This window comes from Mustelus asterias, unplaced genomic scaffold (genome assembly GCF_964213995.1).
Source record: "Mustelus asterias unplaced genomic scaffold, sMusAst1.hap1.1 HAP1_SCAFFOLD_201, whole genome shotgun sequence".
NCBI lineage: Eukaryota > Metazoa > Chordata > Chondrichthyes > Carcharhiniformes > Triakidae > Mustelus > Mustelus asterias.
In genome coordinates, this window is record NW_027590192.1 from 192,637 (window position 1) to 206,748 (window position 14,112).

General features: G+C 46.0%; 1 protein-coding gene across 1 annotated transcript in view; it reads right to left on the reverse strand.

Moving 5' to 3' along the window:
- Positions 1 to 14,112, reverse strand: part of LOC144485603 (uncharacterized) — a gene marked incomplete at its 5' end in the record, with an annotated part of 51,572 nt that overhangs the window by 35,986 nt on the left and 1,474 nt on the right. The window contains one exon of the mRNA XM_078203702.1: positions 2,141 to 2,575. Coding sequence (XP_078059828.1) covers positions 2,141 to 2,575 — 435 coding nt within the window. The remainder of the gene's footprint in view (positions 1 to 2,140; positions 2,576 to 14,112) is intronic.

A 14,112-nucleotide genomic window follows, 5' to 3' on the forward strand; every position in this document is an offset into this window, starting at 1 on the left:
GTCACAGGAATGTGGTCAAGATAGTCCAGTCCCATAATGCCTCACATTCAATCTGCAGTCCTTCAATTATAACAGAATATGTGGCTGTATGTAGCTGCCTCGGCCGTGGTCAAACCCAACACTGCCTTCTTGAACTGCTGCAATGCCTGAGGTGTCAGTACACCCACAGTGCTGTTAGGGAGGGATTTCCAGCTACACATTCCAGACTTTCACTGGACTGTAGGTGGATATCAGATTGATATATTCCATTCAACCACACCCAAGGTGAGTTATTCAAATTCCTTTATTGTCCAGGACAATATATTCACAATGTCTTTAAAACAGAAATTAAACATTCCTATTTGATTTCAGACAGTAACGTATTCTGTTGGTTTGTTCTTTATTGTCAATGTCAGGCTGGGGTTGTTCCCCTTGGAGCAAAGGAGGTTGAAGGGAGATTGGATAGAGGTGGACAAGATTCTGACAGGTTTAGATAAGGTGGACAAAGAAAAGCTGTTCCCATTAGCTGATGTGCCAAGGATGAGGGGGACACAGATTTCTTGTTTTGGATCAGAGATGTGGGGTGGGGGGGAGTGGGGGGGGGGGGGGGGGGGGGGGTGGGGGGGAGTGGGGGGGGGGGGGGGATGTGAGGAAGAATATTCTGATGCAGCGAATGGTAATGACATGAAACTCGCTGCCTACGCGGGTGGAGGAAGTGGAGACAATAAACAATTAAAAAGGAAATTGGATGGGCATTTGGGATGTTCCAAACAGAACAAAGAACAAAGAAAATTACAGCACAGAAACAAGCCCTTTGGCCCTCCAAGCCTGTAGCAACCATGCTGCCCGTCTGAACTAAAACCCCCTACCTTTCCGGCGACCATATCTCTCTATTCCGATGCTATTCATATTTTTGTCAAGACACATCTTAAAAGTCACTATCGTATCTGCTTCCACTACCTTCCCCGGCAACGAGTTCCAGGCACCCACCACCCTCTGTGTAAAAAACCTGCCTTGTACATCTCCTTTACACCTTGCCCCTCGCACCTTAAACCTATGCCCCCAGTAATTGACTCTTCCACCCTGGGAAAAAGCTTCTGACTATCCACTCTGTCCATGCCCCTCATAATCTTGTAGACTTCAATCAGGTCGCCCCCCTCAACCTCCGTCGTTCCAGTGAGAACAAACCAAGTTTTTCCAACTTCTCCTCATAGCTAATGCCCTCCACACCAGGCAACATCCTGATGAATATTTTCCGTACCCTCTCCAAAGCCTCCACATCCTTCGGGTAGTGTGGTGACCAGAATTGAACATTAGATTCCAAGTGCGGTCTAACTAAGGTTCTATAAAGCTGCAACATGACTTGCCAATTTTTAAACTCAACGCCCCGGCTGATGAAGGCAAGCATGCCGTATGCCTTCTTGATTATCTTCTCCACCTGCATTGCCACTTTCAATGACCTGTGTACCTGTACACCCAGATCCCTCTGCCTATGAATACTCTAAAGGGTTCTGCCATTTACTGTATATTTCCCATCTGTATTAGACCTTCCAAAATGCATTACTTCACATTTGTCCGGATTAAACTTCATCTGCCATCTCTCCGCCCAAGTCTCCAACTGATCTATATCCTGCTGTATCCTCTGCCGGTCCCCATCGCTATCCGCAATTCCACCAACCTTTGTGTCGTCCACAAACTTACCAATCAAACCAGTTACGTTTTCCTCCAAATCATTTATATATATCACAAACAGCAAAAGTCCCAGCACTGATCCCTGAGGAATGTCACTTGTCACAGCCCTCCATTCAGAAATGTACCTTTGCACTGCCAACCTCTGTTTTCTTCTGACTAAATATCTCTAAACTTCCTAACACCCTGTCTCTCTGTTATCCTTGTGACATTTGAAACCAGGTATTCGCAAAAAGACTCAAAGAGCATCAGCCCACTGGAGGCTGAGACCAGCCAGTCCAGCACAAAGAAACCCTCTGACCCTCCCCATTGACCAACTGTGAGAATGAACAAAATGCAGTCCTGGATGTAACTGAGAGCAGAAACAATAACAGCAGAATCCTACCCCTGGAATCACTCGTGAACTTGCTGGTGTCTCAGCAGCCGGGATGAAACTCTGAAACCCTTCCCACACTGAGAGCAGGTGAACGGCCTCTCCCCAGTGTGAACTCGCTGGTGTGTCCGCAGGTCAGATGACCGAGTGAACCTCTTCCCACACTGAGAACAGGTGAATGGTTTCTCCCCAGTGTGAACTCGCTGGTGTGACTGCAGGTGGGATGACTGAGTGAATCCCTTCCCACACTGAGAGCAGGTGAATGGTCTCTCCCCAGTGTGAACTCGTTCATGTGTCAGCAGGTTGGATGACTGAGCGAATCCCTTCCCACACTGGGAACATGTGAATGGCCTCTCCCCAGTGTGAACTCGCTGGTGTCTCTGCAGGTCGGATAACTGACTGAATCCCTTCCCACATTGAGAGCAGGTAAATGGCCTCTCTCCAGTGTGGACTCGCTGGTGTCTCTGCAGGTCGGATAACTGACTGAATCCTTTCCCACATTGAGAGCAGGTGAACGGCCTCTCCCCAGTGTGGCTGCGCCGATGAGCTTCCAGCTTATATGGGGCTCTGTATCTCTTCCCACAGTCCACACATTTCCATGGTTTCTCCATGGTGCAGGTGTCCTGACCTTTCTATTGAGTGAACAATTCGTTGAAACTTCGTCCACACACAGAACAAGATTACAGTCTCTACCCGCTGTGAATGGTGTGATATTTATTCAGACTGTGTAACTGGTTAAAGCTCTTTAGTCAGTGCATTGGAACACTCTGACTCGAGTGTGTCAGAGTGTTGATGTTTTTTCACTCACACTGACATTTCAAATCTTTTCAAATCGACAGACTGGACAATCATTTCTCCTTCTGGATTCAAAGTCCGATGATATTGAGGTCCCAAGGAATATGACTCTGTCACGTCTAGACGTGACGTTTGAGATTTCGGCCTGTGATTCCTCTTTCAATATCCTGTAAAATGTGTTTCCAAAAGTCATCAGTGTCAGTACAGGATAGAAATTCAGAACAGACAATTTCTATGGAACATTCTTTCCTCTCTCATTCCCCAAAAGCTGTAAATCTCCATTCCACACACTCTCTCCCCATTCTCAGCAGGTCTGGCAGCATCTGTATGGAGAGAAAAGAACTGATGTTTCAGAGCTTTGACAAAGGGTCGTCGAGACAAGAAACATCAGCTCTTTTCTCTCCTTACAGATGCTGCCAGACCTGCTGAGATTTTCCAGCATTTTCTCTCTTGGTTTCAGATTCCAGCATCCGCAGTAATTTGCTTTTATAAGGCTGCAGATACCTCCTCCCAAGTAACATGCGTGTGCCCAAGACATCACCACTTGTTTCCCTTATTTCTTTAGCACCCATGGTGCTCTCCGCAGTCAACACAGAGGAGAAGTATTCATTAAAAATCTCACCCATCTCCTGTGGCTCCACACACAGATGGCCAGACTGATTTTTAAGGGGATCTATTCTCTCTCGAGCCACCCGTTTACTTTTAATATATCTATAGAACCTCTTGGAATTTTCTTTAATCTTACCAGCCAGATCCATATCAGACCCTCATTTTGTCCTCCTGATTTCCCTCTTCAGTATTTTCTTACACTTTTTATAGTCAGAGTGATTCACTTGTCCCTGATTGCCTAAACCCAATGTATGCTTCCTTCTTTTACCTGACCAGAGCCTCAATGTCCCTTGTCTGCCAGAGATCCCTAAATTTACCATTCTTTCCCTTCATCTTAACAGGAATATACTGCCCCTGGATTCTTGATATCACACTTTTAAAACCTCCCAATTGCCAGTCATTCCTTTCCCTTCAAACGAACTCACCTAATCGACATCTGCTAGATCCTGCCTAATGCCCACAAAAGTGGCCCTGCTCCAGTTTAGGGCCTTGACCTGTGGACCTGTCCTATCTTTTTCCAGAACTATTTTGAAACTATTGGTGCTCCCAATAGTGCTCCCTGACTGACACTTCAGTCACTTGCTCCACCTCATTTCTTAACTGTCTAATAGAAAGTGAGTCCAGGAATTGATAATGAAAAATAAGGAGCTGGGAGATGAATTGAACAAGTATTTTGCCTCGGTGTTCACAATAGAGGATACAGTTAAAACTCAGAAACAGCTGGAAATCAGAAAACAGAAGTGTGGGATGAACTCTGAAAAAGCACAATTCCCAGGGAAGTGGTCCTCAGCAAACTGTTGGAGCTGTGGGCTGATGAGTCCTCGGGTCCTGCTGGGCTTCATTCTCTGGTCTTAAAAGAGTGAGGTAGTTGATGTGTTGTTCAATTTTCTAAAATTCCCCATCGGGGAGTTGGATAAAGGGAAACCGGTGGATGCGCTGTCCTTAGATTTCCAGAGGACATTTGATGAGGTGCCACATCAAAGGTTATTGCAGCAAATAAAAATTCATGCTGTGGGGATGACATATTGGCGTGGATAGAAGGTTGGCTAACAGCAAACAGTGGGCAGAAATGGATCATTTTCTGGTTTGAGAGAGAGAGAAACCTGGGCCAACCTTTCCAGAGTCTGCAGCCTCCCTGGATTCACTTCCTCTCCCTTCAGTTGCTGCAAGTCCCCAATTTCCCCCAGAATGAGAAAATAAATGGAAAGGGGGAGAAAATAAAGTGTTTTACTCACAGATGTTGGCGACAGGGGGAAGTTTGAGTCTGTCTGAAGATCAATCTTCATTCACACAAAGCCCACGCTCTGATTGGCTGGAAGACCAGAGTCCTTCCGGTCCTCCAACTCTTCCCATTGGTCAACACCTCAGCATGAAGATCAGAGGGTGGGTTCTCCCCTGCACATGCACAGCTTCCCCTCTCCCTCGCACACTATTCTGACTTGTACTGAAAGAACAGAAATTTATTTCATATAAATACTGGGAAGACTGAACCCATTGTGTTCAGTCCCCACTACAAACTCCACTCCCTCGCCAACAACTTAATCTCTCCTCCTGGCAACTGTCTGAGGCTGAACCAGGCTGTTCACAACCAGGGTGAAATAGTTCATCCCAAGATGAGCTTCCAGCCACATGTCCACATCATCATCAAGACCACCTTCATTCAAAGAAGCATTGATAGTAATTAATGAATAATAATGAATAATAAAATACAGTGTAGAAGGAGGCCATTCAGCCCATCGAGCCTGCACTGACAACAATCCCATCCAGGCCCTATCCACATATTTACCTGTTAATCTCCCTGACACCAAGTGGCAATTTATCATGGCCAAATTATCATGGCAATTATCATGGCCAGGGGCGGCGCGGTAGCACAGTGGTTAGCACTGCTGCTTCACAGCTCCAGGGACCTGGGTTCGATTCCCGCTTGGGTCACTGTCTGTGTGGAGTTTGCACATTCTCCTCGTGTTTACGTGGGTTTCCTCCGGGTGCTCCGGTTTCCTCCCACAGTCCAAAGATGTGCAGATTCGATTGATTGGCCATGCTAAAATTGCCCCTTAGTGTCCTGGGATGCGTAGATTAGAGGGATTAGCGGGTAGAATATGTAGGGATATGGGGGTAGGGCCTGGGTGGGATTGTGGTCGGAGCAGACTCGATGGGCTGAATGGCCTCTTTCTGTACTGTAGGGTTTCTATGATTTCTATGAATCTGTCTAACCGGCACATCTTTGGACTGTGGAAGGAAACCGGAACACCCGGAGGAAACCCACACAGACACGGGGAGAATGTAGAAACTCTGCACAGACATCGACCCGAGGCTGGAATTGAACCCGGGTCCCTGGCGCTGTTAGGCAGCTGCACTAACCACTGTGCCACCGGGTCACATGTCAGTGACATCGCCCGACTCCAGCCCAGTCTCAGCTCATCTGGAACCCTCACCCATTCCATTGTGACGTCACTCTCTCCCTCCCGTTCCATTGTGACGTCACACCCTCACCCATTCCATTGTGACGTCAGGGCTTCCCTCTCCGATCACAATCCCTGCCGGCCTCCCACATGCAGCCTCAATGGCGGCAGTCAGCCCGGGTCTAACACTACAAGCTGCCGCTCCATTTGGTACAAAGGGGGGGACCGGGAAGTTCATTTCCGGGGTTTGGGTTTGAACAACATGTTTACAAAGCCTCTCACCCACCCGCCACATTTATCATTCCCCGCACGCCGCCCTCTACCTTGTATTGATCTCGCGTCCAAACTAAAACCGGCCGTCTGCAATTACCCGCAGTGATGTGGAGATGCCGGCGTTGGACTGGGGTAAACACAGCAACAAGTCAAACAACACCAGGTTAAAGTCCAACAGGTTTATCTGGTTCAGCCGCACTGCGCATGCTTCAGGTACCGCCCCTCATTCACTCCGATTGGTTGGAGGACCAGCCACTCCCGCTCGGTCCTCCAGCCCCGCCCCCTCTTCCTATTGGTCCGGAGCTGCCGTCAATCAGTCCCCGGGCATTGTGATGTGGAGCATGCGCAGTGTCATTGCTGTCCTTGGAGCTTGTTTGTCCCGGAGAAGCGGAGTCAGCGTTAGGCGGTGGCTGGGAGGATTTGGAAACACTTTGTGGATCCGCAAACCCTTCAGAATCATTGTCAGCTCCCTGGTTTGCAGCTGCGGGGCTTCTCCCTCCCTCCCTCCCGGGAACAGGCCCAGGTTAACGGCCCCATCCTGGCTCAGCCACTGGAGGATGGTTCACATCAGAGGATGGGGGAGGGGGACAATAAATAAGAGGTTACACTTTGGCCTCAAATCAATGAGGACTCTGATCTCTGGGAAGGAAGGAAACCCTGGGAGGTGGGCGGGGAGGATTCACAAACACCCGCTGGAGGCCCCAACACCCCCAATAAGACCCATTGGTTTTATTGTCAGTCTGCAGACAGCAGCTGGAGAACTGAACCCAGTAAGAGTTTTAACAACACCAGGTTAAAGTCCAACAGGTTTATTTGGTAGCAAATACCATTAGCTACCATTAGGTGTTTGCTACCAAATAAACCTGTTGGACTTTAACCTGGTGTTAAAACTCTTACTGTGTTCACCCCAGTCCAACGCCGGCATCTCCACATCAGAACTGAACCCAGACAGAGGAGAGGGAGGGAGCAAACTGGGAGTGGAGAAAAGAGATGGTGAGATGGGTTTGGATTTCAGCCCAGGGAGGAGGGAGAGTTTGTGGGACAGGAATTTATTGATTGGGGAACAAGAGAGGAAGAAATGTTCCAGAGAATTAGAATTGCCTGTTCAAAATTTCTATCCTGGGCTGACAGTGATTAATTTTGTAAACTCCTTTTACAGGTGAGGTGAAGAAACATCACATCAAAATCAGACAGAGTCTCGATTCACTTGGACTTAAATATCCTCAGACTTTGAACGTGGAAGGAGAAATGTTTGTCTTCTGTCTGGAGGAGAAGATTTCAAACATCAGTGTGACTGAAAAAGCACCAAGATACACGCACACCCGAGTGAGAGTGTTTCAGTGAGTTGACTGTGGAAAGAGCTTTATCCAGTTACACAGCCTTAAAAAACATCACAGCATTCACAGCAAGGAGAAACTGTACACGTGTTCTGTGTGTGGATGAGGCTTCAACTGATCGTTTAACCTGGAGAAACATAAGGACACCAGCACCATGGAGAAACCGTGGAAATGTGGGGACTGTGGGAAAGGATTCAGTTACCCTTCCCTGCTGGAAAACCATCGGCGCAGTCACACTGGTGAGAGACCGTTCACCTGCTCTGTCTGTGGGGAGGGATTCATTCAGTCATCTGGCCTTTGGTCTCACCAGAGAATTCACACTGAGGAAAAGCCATTCACCTGCAGCTCCTGTGGGAAGAGGTTCAGGCATTCTTCAGCACTCACTGTGCACCAACGCAGTCACACCGGGGAGAGACCATTCATCTGCTCCGTGTGTGGGAAGGGATTCACTCAGTCATTCCACCTACTGTCACACCAGCGAGTTCATACTGGGGAGAGGCTGTTCACCTGCTCCGACTGTGGGAAGGGATTCACTGGGTCATCCCACTTACTGTCACACCAGCGAGTTCACATTGAGGAGAAGCCATTCAGCTGCACTGACTGTGGACGGAGTTTCAGACAGGCATCCTCCCTCATTGCACACCAGCGAATTCACACTGGGGAGAGACCGTTTACTTGCTTTGTGTGTGGAAAGGGATTCACAGCTTTACCCACCCTGCTGAGACACCAGAAAATTCACACTGAAGAGAAGCCATTCAGCTGCACTGACTGTGGAAAGAATTTCAGGCAGTCATCCAACCTCACTGCTCACCAACGCACTCACACTGCAGAGAGACCATTCACATGCTCCGTGTGTGGGAAGGGATTCAATCGGCCATCCAACCTCTCTGCTCACCAGCGAGTTCACACAGGGGAGAGGCCATTCACTTGCTCCGTGTGTGGGAAGGGATTCGCAAAGTCTTTCAACCTGCTGGCTCACCAACGCACTCACACTAAGAGGCCATTCAACTGCTCTGTGTGTGGGAAGGGATTCACTCAGTCACAATGGCTCCTGAGACATCAACAAGTTCACCAGTGACTGCAGGGGTTGGATTCTGCTGTTTTTGCTGCTGTTCAGTATTGACAGTCTGACAATATTTTATTTCTGCTGATGTTAACAAACCCTATAACTAGCTGGAATTTAATATTCTGGAAGTGTCACTGATTTTCAGGGCTGCAATGCCACTTTTTAAAAGCACCACCAGTGATCTTCCCCCTTAATTGAAGAACTCTCAACAGGAACCTGTTTAGAATAAAGTTAAGAACTTTTGCTTCAATTCTAATTTGATCTTTGGGCAAAATCTACAATTCATTCTCTGAAAGATCCATCTGCAGGGCACAAAGTATTTATTTTCAATGCTTGTATTGAGATTTTCTGGAAAGCTACTCTTTGATTTTTAAGGGCTATTTTTTGGTTTCCAGGGCATCGTTTTCCATTCTCAGTAACTCCTTTATTAGTGATGTAGTCACGTAGTAACATTACCTTTTGTGTTTGTTAGTTTACTTCTTTCGATAAGATAGCACAAATACTGAAGACTGTGTATATATTAAATCTTTTAAATTGGAATCTATGAATGATGTTTTTTGTTAATTTACTTTAAAAATACTCCCATACTCTCTTTCCAAAATGAGAATTCTAACTATTTGACACAAGGTAACTGAATCAGATGTTTACTGGTTCAGACAGTGGAGCAGGAAAAATCTCTCCCGATTCTGATCTTCATTGTGTGTGGATTTACATTGATAACCCATCAATAACCTCACTACAACAGCTGAGATCAGCTCTGACCGGGGATTCTGTATGTTGTCTGTGAGCGTTAAACTGCAAATAAAAGCAGTTTAGAATATGAACCTGGATGAATGGATCTCAATTTCTAATGTGACGACCCAAGTGATTGTAAGTACGTTCACAATATCTGGTTACTCAAATTCCTGAGTTGTACCCCCCACCTTCTGAGATATATAAAAATAATCGAGACTTGTTCAGCAGAATGGGGAAAGCTCTGCCGATGGTTGGCTCATTCCTTTTGAGGCTCACACTGCTATGAAACTAGTTCTGTAGCAGGAAGACACAACTCCTCCACACATCACCGATAGGCTGCTGAGTCAGTGAACTTCTTTTCTCAAAATAGGTGGCAAAGCTGTTCCTCCAATTTGAGATTCTGTCTCTGCAGATGTAGCAACATCGGGAGAGACAGAATCTGTGATTGGAGGAGATGGTCCTCACAGTTTCTGTCTCTCCCATGTACAGGATGATTTATTTTCTTCCAGTAGTTCCTCACAAGACAGAATTTCTGCGGGCCTTTTGGCAAGTCATGTTGCAGTTTTATAGAACCTCAGTTAGGCCGCACTTGGAATATAGTGTTCAATTCTGGTCGCCACACTACCAGAAAGATGTGGAGGCTTTGGAGAGGGCGGAGAGGGTACAGAAAAGATCTACCAGAATGTTGCCTGGCATGGAGGGCATTAGCTATGAGGAGAGGTTGGAAAAACTTGGTTTGTTCTCACTGGAACGACGCAGGTTGAGGGCGATCTGACAAAGTCTACAAGATTGTGAGGGGCTTGGGCAAAGTGGATAGAAGCTTTTTCCCAGGGTAGAAGAGTCAATTACTAGGGGGCATAGGTTTAAGGTGCGAGGGGCAAGGTTTAAAGGAGGCAGGTTTTTTACCCAGAGGGTGGTGGGTGCCTGGAATTCGCTGCCGGGGGAGGGAGTGGAAGCAGATACGATAGTGAGTTTTAAGGGGCGTCTTGACAAATACATGAATAGGATGGGAATGGAGGGATATGGTCCCCAGAAGGGTAGGGGGTTTTTGTTCAGTTAGGCAGCGTGGTTGGTGCAGGCTTGGAGGGTCGAAGGAATGTTCCTGTGCTGTAATTTTCTTTGTTTTCTTTTGAGGGTGAATTCACCATCCACAGCCGTTCATTTTGAACCCTGGTTTGAAATATTCTCAGTCTGGGTTTAAGGCTTCCAGGCGTAATACACAGATTTAGATCTTACCACCAAACACCAATTCATATCCTCATTTGAGTCCCAGATTTAAATGTGGTTGTCCAAACTAGAAAACATATATAATTTGACTCTTTTTAAACCTGATTCACCACACCCTGCCACACTAACTACAAGAGATTGTGTTTGGGACAAGTTGTTCTGTTAAAGTCTGTGTTGTTCTCAATGATGACAGTTTTAACCTTCTCCATAACCTGTTCTAACCCTTCTGCCCTCCAGGGGGCTCTGTTTTTCTGATGGTGACATTCCCTGTTTACCCAGTCAGCCCTTGAATTGTTTGTGAATCCAGTCACATGTCGGTTAGACTGGATCAGGGCGGCAGATTTCCTTCCTTAAAGGGCATTAGAGAACCAGATGTGTTTTTACAACAATTAATTCATGCTCATCAATATTTTTATTGAAACGTGGTGGGATTCAAACCCAGGTCCCCAACTCATTATAATAAATAGAGAAAATGCTGGATAAACTCAGCAGGTTGGTTCTTTTCAGAACTCCAGCATCTGCTGGATTTTGCTTTACCTCCAAATCATTCTCCTGGATTACTCCTGCTCTGGCTCTAATTCCAGTCAGCTCAGACAACAAAAACTGGTTTCACAAAGTCACAAACATTTAAAAAAGGAGGTAGTCAAAAGGCAGGTAACTATAGGCCGGTTAGCTTAACTTCTGTAGGAGGGAAAATGCTTGGATCTATCATCAGGGAAAAAATAGCGAGACATCTGGATATAAATTGTCCCATTGGTAAGACGCAGCATGGGTTCATGAAGGGCAGGTCATGTTTGACTAATTTGGTGGAATTCTTTGAGAACATTACATGTGCAGTGGACAATGGGGAACCTGTGGATGTGGTGTATCTGGATTTCCAGAAGGCATTTGACAAGGTGCCGCACCAAAGACTGCTGCATAAGATAAAGGTGCACAGTTGTACGGGTAATGTATTAGCATGGATAGAGGATTGGTTAACTAACAGAAAGCAAAGAGTGGGGGTAAATGAGTGTTTTTCTGGTTGGCGATCAGTGACGAGTTGTGTGCCTCAGGGATCAGTGTTGGGACTGCAATTGTTTACGATTTACATCGATGATTTGGAGGTGGGGACCAAGAGTAGTGTGTCAAAATTCGCAGATGACACTAAGAGCAAAGTGTGCAGAGGACGCTGAAAGTCTGCAAAGGGATATAGATAATCTAAGTGAGTGGGCGAGGGTCTGGCAGATGGAGTACAATGTTGGTAAATGTGAGGTCATCCATTTTGGTAGGAATAACAGCAAAATGGACTATTATTTAAATGGGAAAAAATTGCAGCATGCTGCTGTGCAGAGGGACCTGGGTGTCCTTGTGCAGGAATCTCAAAGAGTTGGTTTGCAGGTGCAACAGGTAATTAAGAAGGCAAATGGAATTTTGTCCTTCATTGCTAGAGGGATGGAGTTTAAAAACAGCGAGGTTATGTTGCAGCTGTATAAGGTGCTGGTGAGGCCACACCTGGAGTTATTGTGTACAGTTTTGGTCTCCTTACTTGAGAAAGGATATACTGGCACTGGAGGGGGTGCAGAGGAGATTCACGAGGTTGATTCCGGAGTTGAGAGGGTTGGCTGATGAGGAGAAACTGAATAGACTGGGGCTATACTCATTGGAATTCAGAAGAATGAGGGGAGATCTTATAGAAACATATAAGATTATGAAGGGAATAGATAAGATAGAAGCAGGGAAGTTGTTTCCACTGGCGGGTGAAACTAGAACTTGGGGGCATAGCCTCAAAATAAGGGGAAGCAGATTTAGGACTGAGTTGAGGAGGAACTTCTTCACACAAAGAGTTGTGAATCTGTGGAATTCCCTGCCCAGTGAAGCAGTTGGGGCTACCTCATTGAATGTTTTTAAGGCAAGGATAGATAAATTATTAAACAGTAAAGGAATTAAGGGCTATGGTGAGCGGGCAGGTAAGTGGAGCTGAATCCACAAAAAGATCAGCCATGAGGGCTCGAGGGGCCAGATGGCCTACTCCTGCTCCTAGTTCTTATGTTCTTCCTACAATCCCCACATTTCCATGGCATCTCCCTGTGACTGCAAATTATGTTCCAAAAGGCCAGATGATTGGTTGAAGCTTTCACCACAGCTGACTAAACCTCTGACTAACCTGCCTAAAACTGAGGATAAAGTATTGGTGTCTGTAAGGGCTAAAACAATACCCTTGGCTTCCTTGGAGATCTGTGGCACCAAGTTCAAAACTCTTCATGAATCATCCTCTTGGCCTCTCGCCTGTCAACTGTCCATGAGAATCTTATATGTTTCAGAATGTTCACTGCTCATTCTTCCAAACCTAATGAGTATAGGTGCAACCCTTCCCCAAAAGACAACAAGTTGGATTCTGTGGCATCACTTCCCCAAAACTGGAGAAACCCCCCGAGGTCAAAGGACCTTTGTGTGGTCCACCCCCCGGCCTGCTACGATTCCTGTGGTGGGTGGGATGGGAGAATTCTCCCCTACACCTTCACAACCTTTCCTCAAAAGACAACACCTTCATCTTAGGAATGGGCCTGGTGAACTTTCTCTGAACTCATTCCAATGAAAGCATGTCATTCCATAAGTAGGGAGACCAGAACCGTACACAGTATTCCAGCTGCTATCTCAGCAATGTCCTGTGTAGGTGCAGCAAGTTCCCTTTTTCAAACTCCACCCCCTTGCAGTAAAGTCCAACACTCCATTTGCCTTCTTCTTTACTTGCTGTACCTTCATCCTATTTTTTCACGATTCATGTACAAGGACACCCAGATTCCTCTCTACGGCAGTATTCTTCAGTTTCTGTATATTTAAACAATTTTTTGCTTCTCTATTCTTCCTGCCAAAGTGGAAAAGCTCCCACTTTCCCGCACTATACTCCATCTGCCATTTTTCTGTCCATTCAGGTAACTTATCTGTGTCCCTTACAGATTTTTTGTAATAACCTCACAACTTGCTTTTCTACCTCTCTTTATATCATCAATTCTGGCTTCATCCAAGTCATTGATCAAGGTGGCTGTTTTTCTCTCCCTCAGTTGTGGGTGATATTTGTCTCTATTCTCCTGGAAATTGAATGAATCTTGTTCCAAACTGGGTTCAATATCAGACATTTCAGGGAGTCAGGAATCATTCGCCCCTGAACCTACACTGGTAAAACCCCAGACAGTTCCTCAGTAAGGATTTTTCTGGTTCCTCACCATATATTAGTCAGGATACTGAAACCCAGCTTTTTTACAGTCCACTCCTGGAGGTCCCACTCCCTGAGCCAACAAAATTCAGCAGTGTCAGTGCTGAAGTTTCACCGTGGGAGTGATTCCCAGAGTAACTGTCAATCAGATCACCATTGATGTCCAGGTTTGTGTATTTTTAGTTATCCGGATGTCTAACACACACACATCAATAAAACAGGGAATTCCTGCAAACAAACTGCAGCTTCTTCTCTATCTGGAGATCCAATGTTTGTTGAATAATTGTCCCAGTGGTTAACAGGCTCCTGTGAACTCATCCAACTCGTATTTTAATACTGACTTTAACAAATATATTTTAAATAGGTTTATTTTAAATGAGTTAAAACCAGCCTTAAAATGGTAGATATAGTATAATAACCATAGTACTTTTCAG